Raw genomic sequence first — 13012 nt, 5'->3', positions numbered from 1 at the left:
CGCTGAGCGCGCGCAGGGGTGGGGGGGCGAAAATGGGGGAATACAAACATACTTTTTAAATCCACCTTCCCAATTCAACACCTGAATCATATCCCACCTTCCATTTTGTATGTAGATTTTAAGGAATAAACAGCTGAATTAATCAAGGTCAAAGATAAAAAGAGCAAGGGCAAAATTAAATAAGCCAGAGGATAGCAATGTAAAAAGAATACAGTATTAAGCCCATTCACTCTATCTAAGCCCCCCCACCTCACAAGGTTGTGGTGGGGGAAATAGGGGGTGGGAGTATTAGGTATCTTCACTACGATATATAAAAGGAGATACTATCTTAAATAACAAAGTGGGCCCCCACCTCCAAATATACTAAAAGAAAAAAGATTCCATGTGCTCAACTAATTTTTTTAAAATCATCACTATATTATGGACTAGAGACATATATATATATATTATATATATATATATATATATATATATATATACACACACATATATATACATACATGCATATATACATACCGTACGTACGTACGTACGTATATATATAATGTCCAAATAACAGGAAAAGCGCTTCAAGGACCAAAGTATATTCCTTTTTTGCAGCCTTAAGAGAACTCTCGTTTTTTGAGGCTCAGAACCAGGCATTCTCATGGGCTGCAAAAAGGAAACACGACCCGGGAGCGCAGCCTCCAAGAGTGCATATCGCCAATAACTACGCGTGGGGGGAAAGGAAATGTGTTTTGTGAGGAAGAGAAAGAGCGCGCTTCACCGATGCCCGTTGGCGAAATTTTGGAAGAGAGGCAAGAGACTTCAGGCACCGAGCCCCCACCCACAACTGGAGTGGGCGGGAGGCAGGGAAGGGGTGGGCAAGACCGCCGTTTTTCCACCGTGCGCTGCAATAGCGGCAGCGGCGGCCTGAATCTGGCGCCAAATCGCACACCCCCCATCTCCCCTCAAAAGACCCCCCCCCCGCCCTCGGCTGCCCGACGTTCTCTCTCTCTCTCTCTCTCTCTCTACCTCTCCCGCCGTTCCTTCTCACAAGCCAAGGCCGGGCGGGAAAAAGAAGAGAGCAGCCTCCAAGGGCTCCGCTTCCAACGCATGGTCCGCCCCCTCCTCGCCTCGCTTCCAGGCGAGCCGACTGAGGCGAGAAAGGAGAAAGAGGCGGAGGCGTTCACTGAGGGGACGGCTGACTCGGGGAGGGGGCGGAGGTGGTGTAGTAGCGGGGGATTCTTCCTCCTCGCCTCACTTGCTCCTGTGCTTCCGCGCAGCTCCCCCCCTCCGGCGACGGCACTGCATGAGTGAAGTCGGCCGTTGCATGGCCCCCGGCCGCTGCGCGGCCCAGTGCCAGGTACTCCGCGGCCCGGCACCGGTCCGCGGACCGGGGGGGGATCACTGCTGTATACAACCAACAAAATTTTCTTTCTTTATTTAACTTATATGCCACCCATCTCAGCTAGAGATGACTCTAGGGGGTGCACAATCACAAAAACAATACGTTAAACAGTAAAACAATAATATCAATCTTAAAATTGACTTAGAATTGACAAGATGGGAAGGAAGAGAGCAACATGCACATGGGGAGGAGGCAGGTATCTTAGTCCATAAATCACCTCCAGAATGACACATCCCTATTGGGGCTCCAAGCCAATTGACAAAGCCAAGTTTCCAGGCCCTTTTGGAAGCTAAATGTTATTTATTTCTTGCTCTTTCTACAATTAGTTGGAACTCCTGGCACTTCCCTTTCCATATAGGGCTCTAAACTGTGTTGGAGAATTCTAAAGATTATTTTATTTATATATGAATTATACTGTACGATAATTTGCGCAGCCTTTTAAATCTCCTTTCTTTGCTGTTGAAATGTAGATTTACCTCTTTCAGTCTATTAGCCACTTGTTGATCTCTACATTTGCTAGCATAGTTTGGTTAAAGCTTTATTACACACAGAGATGTATACCCAGCAACATGTATGGCTCCGTGAGCTTCTGCACATTCTTGTCATTCTTTCTACAGACTAGCCTAGACTTTTTAATTGAATTGAATTGTTGCGATTTCAGATTACTTGTGGTCAGTGGATAAGATGTCACCTTGTTCAGCCTCTTGTGGCAATAAGGGTCTACAATATCATCAGCTGAAATGCTTACTGGATGGAGCCCAGGTCAATGAGTCGCATTGCGTGGAAAAACCCAAGCCAAATCTGCAACCTGTGGCATGCAATAGAAGAGACTGCCCTTCAAGGTTTGGCCTTCCCTTTGACATGTACAATGTGTGTCAAAACTTTTGCAATGAAGCAACGATTACTAACCTTTGTGGAATCATTACTTGCTTAGGGATTGTAACAAAAGTTGCTTTATCAGTTTAAACTGCCTGGCAGCCACGGATCAAGAGTCTCTTTGCAGGGCAGAGCAATATATCTGTCATCTTTTATGAGGGAATGTCTACCGACAAGTTAAACTTGGCAGGGTGAGGTACTAAGCATCGGGCAGGTACATAAAGTTGAGTCCATCAGAAAGAAATGTTTCAGCCCAATCTTCGATGATGTATACATGATTAGGATACAATGCCAATAATGGGTGGGGAAAGCTTTCTCCTTTTTTGAATTTCCTTTATAAATGATGGAAATATGATGTTTAACCTGACGAGCATTTTTATTAAATGGGTTAGCACAATCTCCACTATCGAATCACTACCATTATATTCCAACCACATTTATAGCGTATCTTGACCAAATGAGAATTGCAATGCCTGAAAAATTATTTGCAGATAAAATAAAGAGAAAAATTCCTTGACAATTTTTTTAGCTAGTGTTTCCTCATTACACACACACACATATACAGGTGGTCCTCAACTTAAAATGATTCATACAGTGACATTCAACATTACAGCGCCACTGAAAAATAGTGTCTTATGACCATTTTTCACACAATGGTTGCAGCATCCCCATGGTCCCCTGAACAGAATTTGATCCCTTGGCAACTGGACATGACGGTTACAGAGTTCCAGGCTTATGTGATCATCTTTTGTGACCTTCAGACAAGCGAAGTCAATAGGGAAGCCAGATTCATTTAACAAACGTGTTACTAATTTAACAACTACAGTGGTTCACTTAACAACTGTGGCAAAAAGAGTGTAAAATGGGGCAAAACTCACTTAAGAACTGTCTTACTTAACAAGGCCATTTTTAGTCTCAGTTATGGTCATAAGTCGAGGACTATCTGCATTGAAGTGCATACTGTATAATGCACAAATATTCTGTTAAAGATAACCAGTTTGTTATACTGGTAGCAATTAAAATACAAGGTTAGAAACCAAGAGACTGTGAGTTCTATCTTAGGCTCAAAGACAGCTGCAGAGGTGGATTCCTACTGGTTCAGACCTATTCAGCTGAGTAGGTAGTAGCTCAGCCTGCCACGCTCCCAAACCGGTTCTTTCGGCAGCACCTATGGTGGCGCCATCTTGTTTTTTGCTTCTGTGCATGCACAGTAGCATTTTTTTTAGTACTGCATATGTGCACACGCAGCGCAGCCCTGAGCAAACCGGCATTAGCGGCAGCCTGAAACACCCCCCCCCCCCTAGACAGCTGGGTAACCTTGAGCCAATCATTCTCTCTCAGGCCTACGAAGCTGGCAATGGCCAGTCACGTCTAAAATCTTGCTAGGAAAACTGTAGGGATTTGCCCAGCAAGCCACCAAGAGTCCAGAGTGACTTGAAGGCATATAAAACACACGTGCAGAAACACACGGACAAATATGTCTGCACACACACACTATTATTATTCAGTTATCCCAAATGTACCGATCGTTTCTCATTGTGTGAGCAGTGTGAGTTTGCATCCATTTCTGCCATTTGTTACCCTATTTGTTATTCATTGCAGGGAAATATTATTTTTTCCAATTTTAGATGCCAACAAGTAAGAAATCATTAGGTTTGTAATATACATCAAGCATGTATTAGATAACATATATAAATATAAACATGATTTTGGATACATGAACTGGAGTGTTGTTTCTCAGAAGAAACAAAACTGGAAGTTTTGTAATGCACCTACAGTGCTTTTCAAGTAATTTCACTAAAAATTCTTCTCCCTTACATCTCCCCATTAGATGGATGGTGACTTCGTGGTCTCAGTGTACCCAGAGCTGTGGTGGGGGTATCCAGTCCCGGAGGGTGACTTGTCAAAACTGACCGCTGCTGGCATTTCCATACCTGTGTCCAGCGATATTTGTGCTCAACTGACCAAGCGTCCAGTAGATACTCAGAGTTGCAACAGACAGCTATGTGTGGAGTGGACAACTTCAGCCTGGGGACAGGTAAGTCAAATTTGGCCCACACTAATCATTCTGATTCTGAGAAGGAAAGATATCAAAAGGTCTAGTTGCATTGAATAGGAAAGAAATATTATTGATCCCAAAGGTGCTTTTTCAAGAGTCAACCGGACTGTCTGGACTTTGGATGAGGTGAAATGTCTTCAGAGAAAAACCAGAAAGTCCTGTTGCCTCTTGAAAAAGCACTTTTGAGACAACTATGACCTGGATGATCGAGAATCTCCATAGACAAATATTATTGGTCTTACAGAGAACATGAACGAGGATTGAACTCTAAAACAAATATGGAGGAAGAGTGAATAGGTCAAAAGGAAGAACAGGAGTGGTGTAGTTATGAGTGGGTGAAATTGAGGCTACCTTCAAAGCGAAAAAATAAGGTTGGATCATAGACAAGTTGAAGAATAATTGCAAAGTATGCACTGGCTTCAAGCAGAACTAAATGCCTCATTTTTCAATTAGCAGTCAATCTCTGCCCTAAGACCTACATACCCATACATATAAACATAAAAGAGCTTCTGGAACAGGCATGCCACCTTTATATTAAGGCTATTTCCTGGGGATTATTTTTCCCTCATTTGGGAACTTTAGGTAATGGTTTTTTTAAAATAATACATGTGGTCTTCCAGGTCCCTTGGGAAAATGACTCTTAGTTTATATCACGCCATGATGTCATATCCAGGCTCATTATCAAAAGCTGTATGAATTCATCAACTTCAGTTGACCTTTTGGCTTTCTAATGTAATATTTCTCCAGCCAGGAAAAGGAGGGGAGTATTTTAAGCACTGTGGAAACATACACAACTCCATTTTGAGTCAGGTCCACAAATTGATTATTGCAATTACAATTAAGAACAGATTATGGTCTATATATAAATGGAATTTTGTTGTTGTATCACAGAGTTCATCCCAAAGGATATCAGGTTCCTATTGGCCAAGCTCAATTATTAACCTTTTCCAAAACGCAGAGGAAAGAAGCATATTCTTTTGACCCTTGGAAAATAAGCCTTTTTATTATTCCTGTCTCCTATAATCTAGTTTTGATATGTCTCTTGTAATGACCGCAGAGAGGGGATTTCATGCAATTACTTATCAAAGAAAAAGAACCTTTGCTCATGTTTATAATTGAACTTTTGACATCACGGTTTTGAAATCTAATAATTTTTTTACTTGCACTCTGAAGTGAGAGAATCAAATCTTTTTTGTAATAGGTGCAGACCCTTGTTGGCAATATCACTGGTTACATTAACATTAATAAATCTAACCATGGTTTTCCTCCAGGAAAATCAAAGACAATAACAGCGTAGCTGTTTTTTTTTTCATTCTGTCCATCCAATTTGTTGGCCTTGCTTTCTTCTTCATGTTTTAAAAAATTTGTAATTAGATATACCTTAAAGTTACCAAGGCAGGGCATTGTGTACTTGGGGTTCAAGCACAATCCAGGAGTGGGTTGCTCCCGCTGACTTCGCGCACATGCGCAGTTGCCTATAAATTGAAAAATGAAAAAATGACCAAAAAATAAGCCGGCAACGGCAGAGGCAACCAGGGAACTGGTTCGGGGGCATGGCCAGCCTGCCATCTCTACCGGTTCGGCGACCCAGTCCCAATTTCCACTATCAGTTCGCCCAAACCGTTGCGAACTGGTAGTAACCCACTCTGGCACAATCACAGGAAAAATTAAAATTGTGCTAAGTAGACACTCTCAATTGCCATGCAACGCAAGACTTTCATATGAACTGGGCTTGAGATCAGTATTAGGAGTTAAGCTTTCTGGTCTCTGTATTTGGGACTGTTGTAACTCTTGACTCTCCTGAACTCCGAATAGGTAGCTGTGACTGGGTGAAGATGCCTCTCTGTAAAATTAGCTCCAAGTACTTTGTACCCTGAGGCAAATGGCAAGAGATTAAAAGCCATCCATAGATTCTATGAGCAGAAAACAACCAAACTGTTGATGAATCTTACTGGATTATTGCAATGTGCTTTATACAACCTGTTCTTTTTTTCCCCCCCATTGTAAATGTGTTTTATTTTCCATTTCATTTTCGTACAGTCACATATACTGTGCATAACCGGGGCCATATAACATTAAACAATAAACACAGCTTCCTCTTGTCGACAATACCCCAAAAAATAGAAACCCAATGTACCTCTTTGACCCTCCATACACCTTTTCTTTCACCCCCCTCCAACTTTCCTTCTTCCCTCCATCATTCCCTTCTACCCTACTTCCCCTCCCCCTCTACCACTCCTCTCTCCCGATACACTCCCTCCCTTCCTTCTCCCCCTCCCTCCAGTCCTCTCTCCCACCCTCACTACCCCTCTTTCTTCTATCCCTTATACAACCTGTTCTTGAAGACCCCTTGGAAGCCTAGCCTCTTTCACAAATTGCCATCATGTTTAAACATCTCAGACCTTGGTGGAGGGACCAAGGCGCTGGAAGATGATAATTCTAAACGTTCTTCTACTATCTGTTTTATGACATGTTATTAAAGTAGAGCAAAGCAGAGAAGAACAGAACAGAATAGAATTCTTTATTGGCCAAGTGTGATTGGACACACAAGGAATTTGTCTCCGGTGCATAAGCTCTCAGTGTACATACACTGAGCAACAAGTGATAAATCATGATCATAGTCATCATAAAATATATTCATCATATATCATGAGATACAACTTATCATAGGACACTAAATAAGCAGTCAACATAAATCATACTAGGATACTAAATCAAATAATGTACATCGCAAGATACAAACAACAAAGTTACAGGCATAAGAAGATGAGATAGGTAATAGGAAAATGAGAAGATAATGGTACTATAGCCGTGCGATAGTTTGACAGTATTGTGGGGATTAGTTGTTTAGCAGAGTGATGGGGGGGGGGAATTGTCCCATTGTTCTGGCGTGCAATGCCCTATAGCATTATCTTCAGAAAAGCACTTGAAACAGTTTATTCCAGGTTGTGAGGGTTCTGTAGATATTTTCACAGCCCTCTTTCTGGCTCATGCAGTATACAGGTCCTTTGTGGAAGGCAGGCTGGTTGCTATTATTTTTTTCTGCAGTTCTAACTATCCGTTGAAGTCTGTGTCTGTCTTGTTTGGTTGCCATGCCAAACCAGACAGTTATAGAGGTGCAGATGGCAGACTCAATAATTCCTTTGTAGAACTGAATCAGCAGTTCCTTGTCTTTATCTGCAAATCTCATCACTCTATATGCTACAGCCCAAATGCTGGTCACATTGCTTTGGCTAGTACCCAAATACCAACATATTATCTGACATACCCAGTAATTAATCTTTTTAGAGACCTGGAGAGAATCCCAGTAATCAAATCCAACAATTTAAAGACAGACTCTAACCAGGATGGATGGAGTTCTTGGAGAAGAACAAGATAATTGCAAATGAATTATACCAAATCATATTCTCTCCCCATGGTTTTGGGTTTGGTTTGGTGAGGTTTTGAGGTTTTATATTCAAAACTAAACTTACTGTATCCTTTCCTGTTCAAGGCATATTCCTTAGATATCGCTGGATACATTTTTACTAAGCAAAGTTTATTGATCCATTCCTAGTAACTCTCCAGAAACATTCCTCGGGGACTTTGAGTGGGACTTTTAAGGATTAAGGAAAGCTCGAAGCACTCATAAAATGTTACAGTGTAAAGAGGTGAAGGGGGATAAAATCTAAATCACAAATGAAGGTTCCACTATTGTGTAAAAAAAGATTGTGTACATTTATTAGCCACATTAGTTAAATACCTAGCACTTAACATTAATCATATCTTCCTTTTCAATTATTCATAGCATGCCTTTAATACACACAGACACACAAAAACATATATATATATATATATATGTATATGTATATGTATATGTATATGTGTATGTATGTATGTGTGTGTGTGTGTGTGTGTGTATGTATATAATATATATATATATATATATATATATTATATATATATATATATATATAATATATTTGTTCTGAGGTTTTCGCGGGTGTTTGTATGTAGGTCTGTAAAATTGGAAGTGTCTTGGCGACGTTTCGGCAAAGTCTCATTTGTCATCTTCGAAACGTTGCCAAGACACTTCCAATTTTGCAGGAGAAAACCTGAATAACCAAAGAGCCACACACACACACATATATACATATACATATACATATACATACATACATACATACATACATACATACATACATACATACATACATAAAGTCACAACCCCTGGTATGCCCAAATATGGGAGGAAGTTCACTGCTTCCGTTCTCTGTCCATCGGCTCGTCACAAGAATCCCAGTAAGGGTATGGCTAACTGATGAGAGCTAAATAGCTTGAAATAGATCTATACTAGTCTCCCTTTATTTTTTATCAGCACAAATACATACACACACACCACCACACACACCACACACAACACACCCACACACACACCACACCACACACAGAGTTTTTGGTGTATTTGGGTCTTTTCCCATGTACAATTGAGTGAAAACCTGAATACACCAAAACCTGCATACCTGTACCCATGAAAATCTACGAATATAATATATCCCAAATAATTATACAAGGGGCTAACCAGCTGAATAAGTGAGCACTGCTAGCTTTTCTCGCAGAGATTCATATGGCAACTTTTCTGAAAGTTTCCTATTTGTGTCTGTTCAAAAGATTAGAATTGTAGCTTCTACAATTAGTCAATCAACTCTTGTGGTTTATCACAAATTACCTGATGACCTGGCATTGTCCGGGTATTTATTTTTCCTAATCCTGTATTAGACATGAAAAGGAATAAATGATATCTATAGTGTCGTGTGAACCCCCACGCTCCCCCCAACCCCCGTATGTGCGCACTACTCACATCCCATGCACCATTCTGGCCCTAGTAGGCCTCCTTGCATCTTCCTGGGAGCCAAAACAGGCTGTGGGGGGTCGCTCCACCCCCTGTGACCCTTTTTGGGCTTAGTAGGCCTCCCTGCAGCCTCCTGGGAGCAAAAACAGGCCATGGGGGGCTCACGCCTCCCCCTCTGTGCTCCCCCCAACCCCACGCATGCGCAGCAGTGACCTGAAAATCAGCTAGTAAGCGGGAGGCATGCATGCATGCACGGTGAAGCTGAGCTGGGCTCTGCGTGCCACCTGTATGCCAACACACCCACACAAAGGGGTGTTAGAGGTGTCTTACCCGCACAGGTTTGGTTGAAATTGCTCAAGGTTCTCCAGAGTTATGCTGGAACATATACACACAACTATTTTTATGTATATAGAAGATTCAAAAGTCCTCTCTCTTACCACTTCAGGCAGCAAATGAAGAGTTTCACATTTGTTCTAACCAGTGTCTTGTTTTTCTGTTTGTTTGTTAACAGTGCAATGGGCCTTGTGTTGGCTCTCGTCTGGCACTCCAGCACAGGGAGGTTTTTTGCCAGACCAGGGATGGGGTCTCTGTGCCTTCGGACCAGTGCAGTTCCCTCCCGAGGTAGGTCCCACTGACACCTTGAAAATACCAGAAGCCCTGTCTTCTGGTTCTCGCACAATAATGCATGATAATTGCCAATCACAATGAATGCTTTTGTCTCACCGGTTATATAAAAAGTCTCCAGCGCCCTCCTTGGTTAAATGATGTAGAAGGATCATGCTTCTTATTTTTTTCTCCCTCCTGCATCATAACCATCTGCCTTCTCTGCAAATACATGCTTTTCTACTCTCTTCCTAATGTTTGAATGTATTTGCATTTATCTGTGTACAGACATATGGCTGAAGCTCCAAAGGAAAGACATTTTAATTCTGAGGGTTGACCTTATAGCTAGCAACATTGGAATATGTTATACAACTTCATAGCACTGTCTCTATACCCTTTTGTAAGCCATTTTTTGTTTGTGATTATTTTCTAAAATCCAAACATCTCTGAAATTGATCCCAGCTCCTGTGCGGATAATCTTGGATCCGTTTCCCTAAAGCAGGAGTGTTAAACTCCAGGCCTACGGGCCGGATTCAAGGTGCTTACATCTGGCCCATGGGGCCGCCCTGAAAACAACCAAGGACTGGCCCACGGGGCCTCTTCCAGCAAAAAGGGAGCTCTGGGCTCTGTTTTTGGCCACAACGGCTTCCTACAGCCCTCTGCCAGAGAAAAGGGAGTTCGGGGTGGGCACGTGCGCCCTGCCCCCAAGCTCCCTTTTCACTGGCAGCAGGGTTGCAGGAAGCTGTCGCGACACAAGTAACATTGAGCTGGTCACTCCCACCTTGGCCACGCCCACCTCAGCCCCCGAGGTCAAACACAACCCTGATGTGGCCCTCAATGCAATCGAGTGCCCTAAAGGGTATATGAAAATATTAATGGTTTTTCCTCCCATTTTATGTATTTTTTTTCCATCAAAGGCCTTTAAGCACTCAGAATTGCTGGACAGATGCCTGTGGAGTACACTGGAGAGTCAGTCTGTGGACGTTATGCACTGCTACCTGTGGGAATTATGGCTTCCAATCTAGAAGAGTAGAATGTGTCCGTGTTCATACAAACCAGCCTGTGCAAGATCACTTATGCGCCTGGAGACCAAGGCCGGCTAACTGGCAGAGGTGTAACATCACTCCATGCGAAAATAGTACGTTTTTACTATTTCACACCCTAGTCAATTGGCAATGCAGCAGCCAGAATAGACCTAATCTTAGGAGGTATTCACACATTCCTCTCTACAAGTATAGGCGGTCCTCGCTTAACAAGCGAAATTGGGATCAAAGACTCCATCACTTAACTACTTAACAGTACTTAACTTTTGGCAACACAGTCACATGACTGCCATTTGCAAACTTCAAAGCCAGCTTCCGACAAACCAAATCAATGGGGAAGCCAGCAGGATGTCGCAAGTTGTAGTCACATGACATTGTGCTTAAAGACCATGAGTGAACCACTTAAGTAAGTAATTTCATTAAGTAATTCTATTCCGACTATTAAATAAAAGGTCAGATGACTGTGGTCAATTGAACATCAGTTCCATCCATGGTTTTTCAGGCATGATTCATGTGACTATAACTTGCAGCGTCGTCCCACAGCGAGTTGGCCATGGAGAGGTGGCCGCAGCAAGCTGCCTGTGGCAAGTTGTCCCATTCCGTACCTCTACCCCTTCCACTTATCCCACCTCCATCCTGCTGGAAAGAAATAGTGAAGTGAATGTTTTGGTCCTCGTGTGTTTCTGTGTGCAAAAGTGATTCATATATGCGAGAGAAAATGCTTGGTATAAAACAGATCAGATACAAATAATTTTACTTATTTTTTTGTTACAAATTCAATTCATACCTACTAATTTTGTTAGCTAATTGGCTTTGGCTCTTCAAACATTTATTAGGAGGGGGAGATCGCTAGGACTGGTTTCAGCTGGAACGGACAATTCCAGGTTGTCAGGGTGGGACACCTTGGCATTTTATTGGACTTTCCGTACATGTTTACATTTCTTTTCCTGTTCGCTTTTTCTTCTGGAGGTGGGAATGTCATAAGTTCAGGATCATCTTTCATCTGAGTAACTACAGATGTTCTAAAGTTAGCCAGCAAGATTCAAGATGAGATTTGTCATTCTCCCCCCTCCTCTTTTTTTTTTTTTTTACTATTCTCATCCCCTTTTTCCTAGTTGAGTGCAGAGATACCACCAGGTATTGTGAGAAGGTGAAGCAGTTAAAGCTCTGCCAACTGGCACAGTTCAAGTCACGCTGCTGTGGGACGTGTGGAAAAGCATGAAGGCAGCAGTGAAGGAAGGAAGGAAGGAAGAAGAAAGAAAAAGAAAGAAAGAAAGAAAAAGAAGAAAGAAAGAAAAAAGAAAGAGAAAGTGAATTTAGCAACCGATGGCCTTGCTCTACTCTGCTCCTGAGAAGAGCTGCTTGAGAGAAGGAAAATTGGAAAAGCAGTTGCCTCGTCTGCCACTTATTTATTTATTTTTCCTTTCTCTCCCCCTCTCTTCTTTTTTTTTTCCTGGTTAAGAAATCTCTTTTAACAGAGTCATTTGTTCTTTCTAAAAAAAATGACCTTGACAAGGTTTCTCTCCTAATGATGGGAAACACATGCAGCGAGTCACAGTTCATGATGAGGGTGGAGGCCGAGAGAGGGAGAGAGAGAGAGAGAGAGAGAAAGCATGTTGGAAATGGAACCATCCAGAAGACATCACTGGGGGGCCCTTGACGGACTGAAGAAATGATGTGGAAGCAACTGGAGACCAGATGCCCAACTGGATTACTACTACGTGGATCGAAATGGGGCTTGACACATACAGAAAGCAAAGATTAAAATGGACGACTGCCACCTTGCAAACGTTGGAACTGATTCTGGCATGCTTACAGTATATCCTCTTCCCAAAATAGGGATTTACTACGGTGAGCTCACTATCACCATCCGGGAAGCTGGTAGCATGCAGTGTTATACTTGTGACTCCTTAAGAACAGCTGGCCTTTTGGGGCTAGAAATTGGCCATCAGGATGGGGATTACCCATGCCAACATATCCAGAGGCCACTAAGTTGGGGAAAATGTAATTAAAAATAAGGGGAAGTAAGTAATAGCAGTAGACTTATATACCGCTTCATAGGCCTTTCAGGCCTCTCTAAGCGGTTTACAGAGAGTCAGCATATTGCCCCCAACAATCTGGGTCCTCATTTTACCCACCTCGGAAGGATGGAAGGCTGAGTCAACCCTGAGCCGGTGAGATTTGAACCGCTGACCTGCTGATCTAGCAGT

The 13012-nt window shown here is 42.4% G+C and overlaps 1 protein-coding gene across 1 annotated transcript in view; it reads left to right on the top strand.

Moving 5' to 3' along the window:
• ADAMTSL1 (ADAMTS like 1) overlaps positions 1-12076 on the top strand; it is a 542768-nt gene extending 530692 nt beyond the window's left edge. Inside the window, 6 exon segments of the mRNA XM_032212442.1 lie at positions 2052-2232; positions 4098-4168; positions 4171-4304; positions 9668-9777; positions 10677-10897; positions 11918-12076. Coding sequence (XP_032068333.1) covers positions 2052-2232; positions 4098-4168; positions 4171-4304; positions 9668-9777; positions 10677-10897; positions 11918-12024 — 824 coding nt within the window. The 3' untranslated portion in view covers positions 12025-12076.
• Positions 12077-13012: the final 936 nt, after the last annotated feature.

The sequence above is a fragment of the Thamnophis elegans genome, chromosome 3 (genome assembly GCF_009769535.1).
Source record: "Thamnophis elegans isolate rThaEle1 chromosome 3, rThaEle1.pri, whole genome shotgun sequence".
NCBI lineage: Eukaryota > Metazoa > Chordata > Lepidosauria > Squamata > Colubridae > Thamnophis > Thamnophis elegans.
The sequence above is the reverse complement of the archived record's forward strand: the minus strand, read 5'-3'. Positions and strand labels throughout refer to the sequence as shown.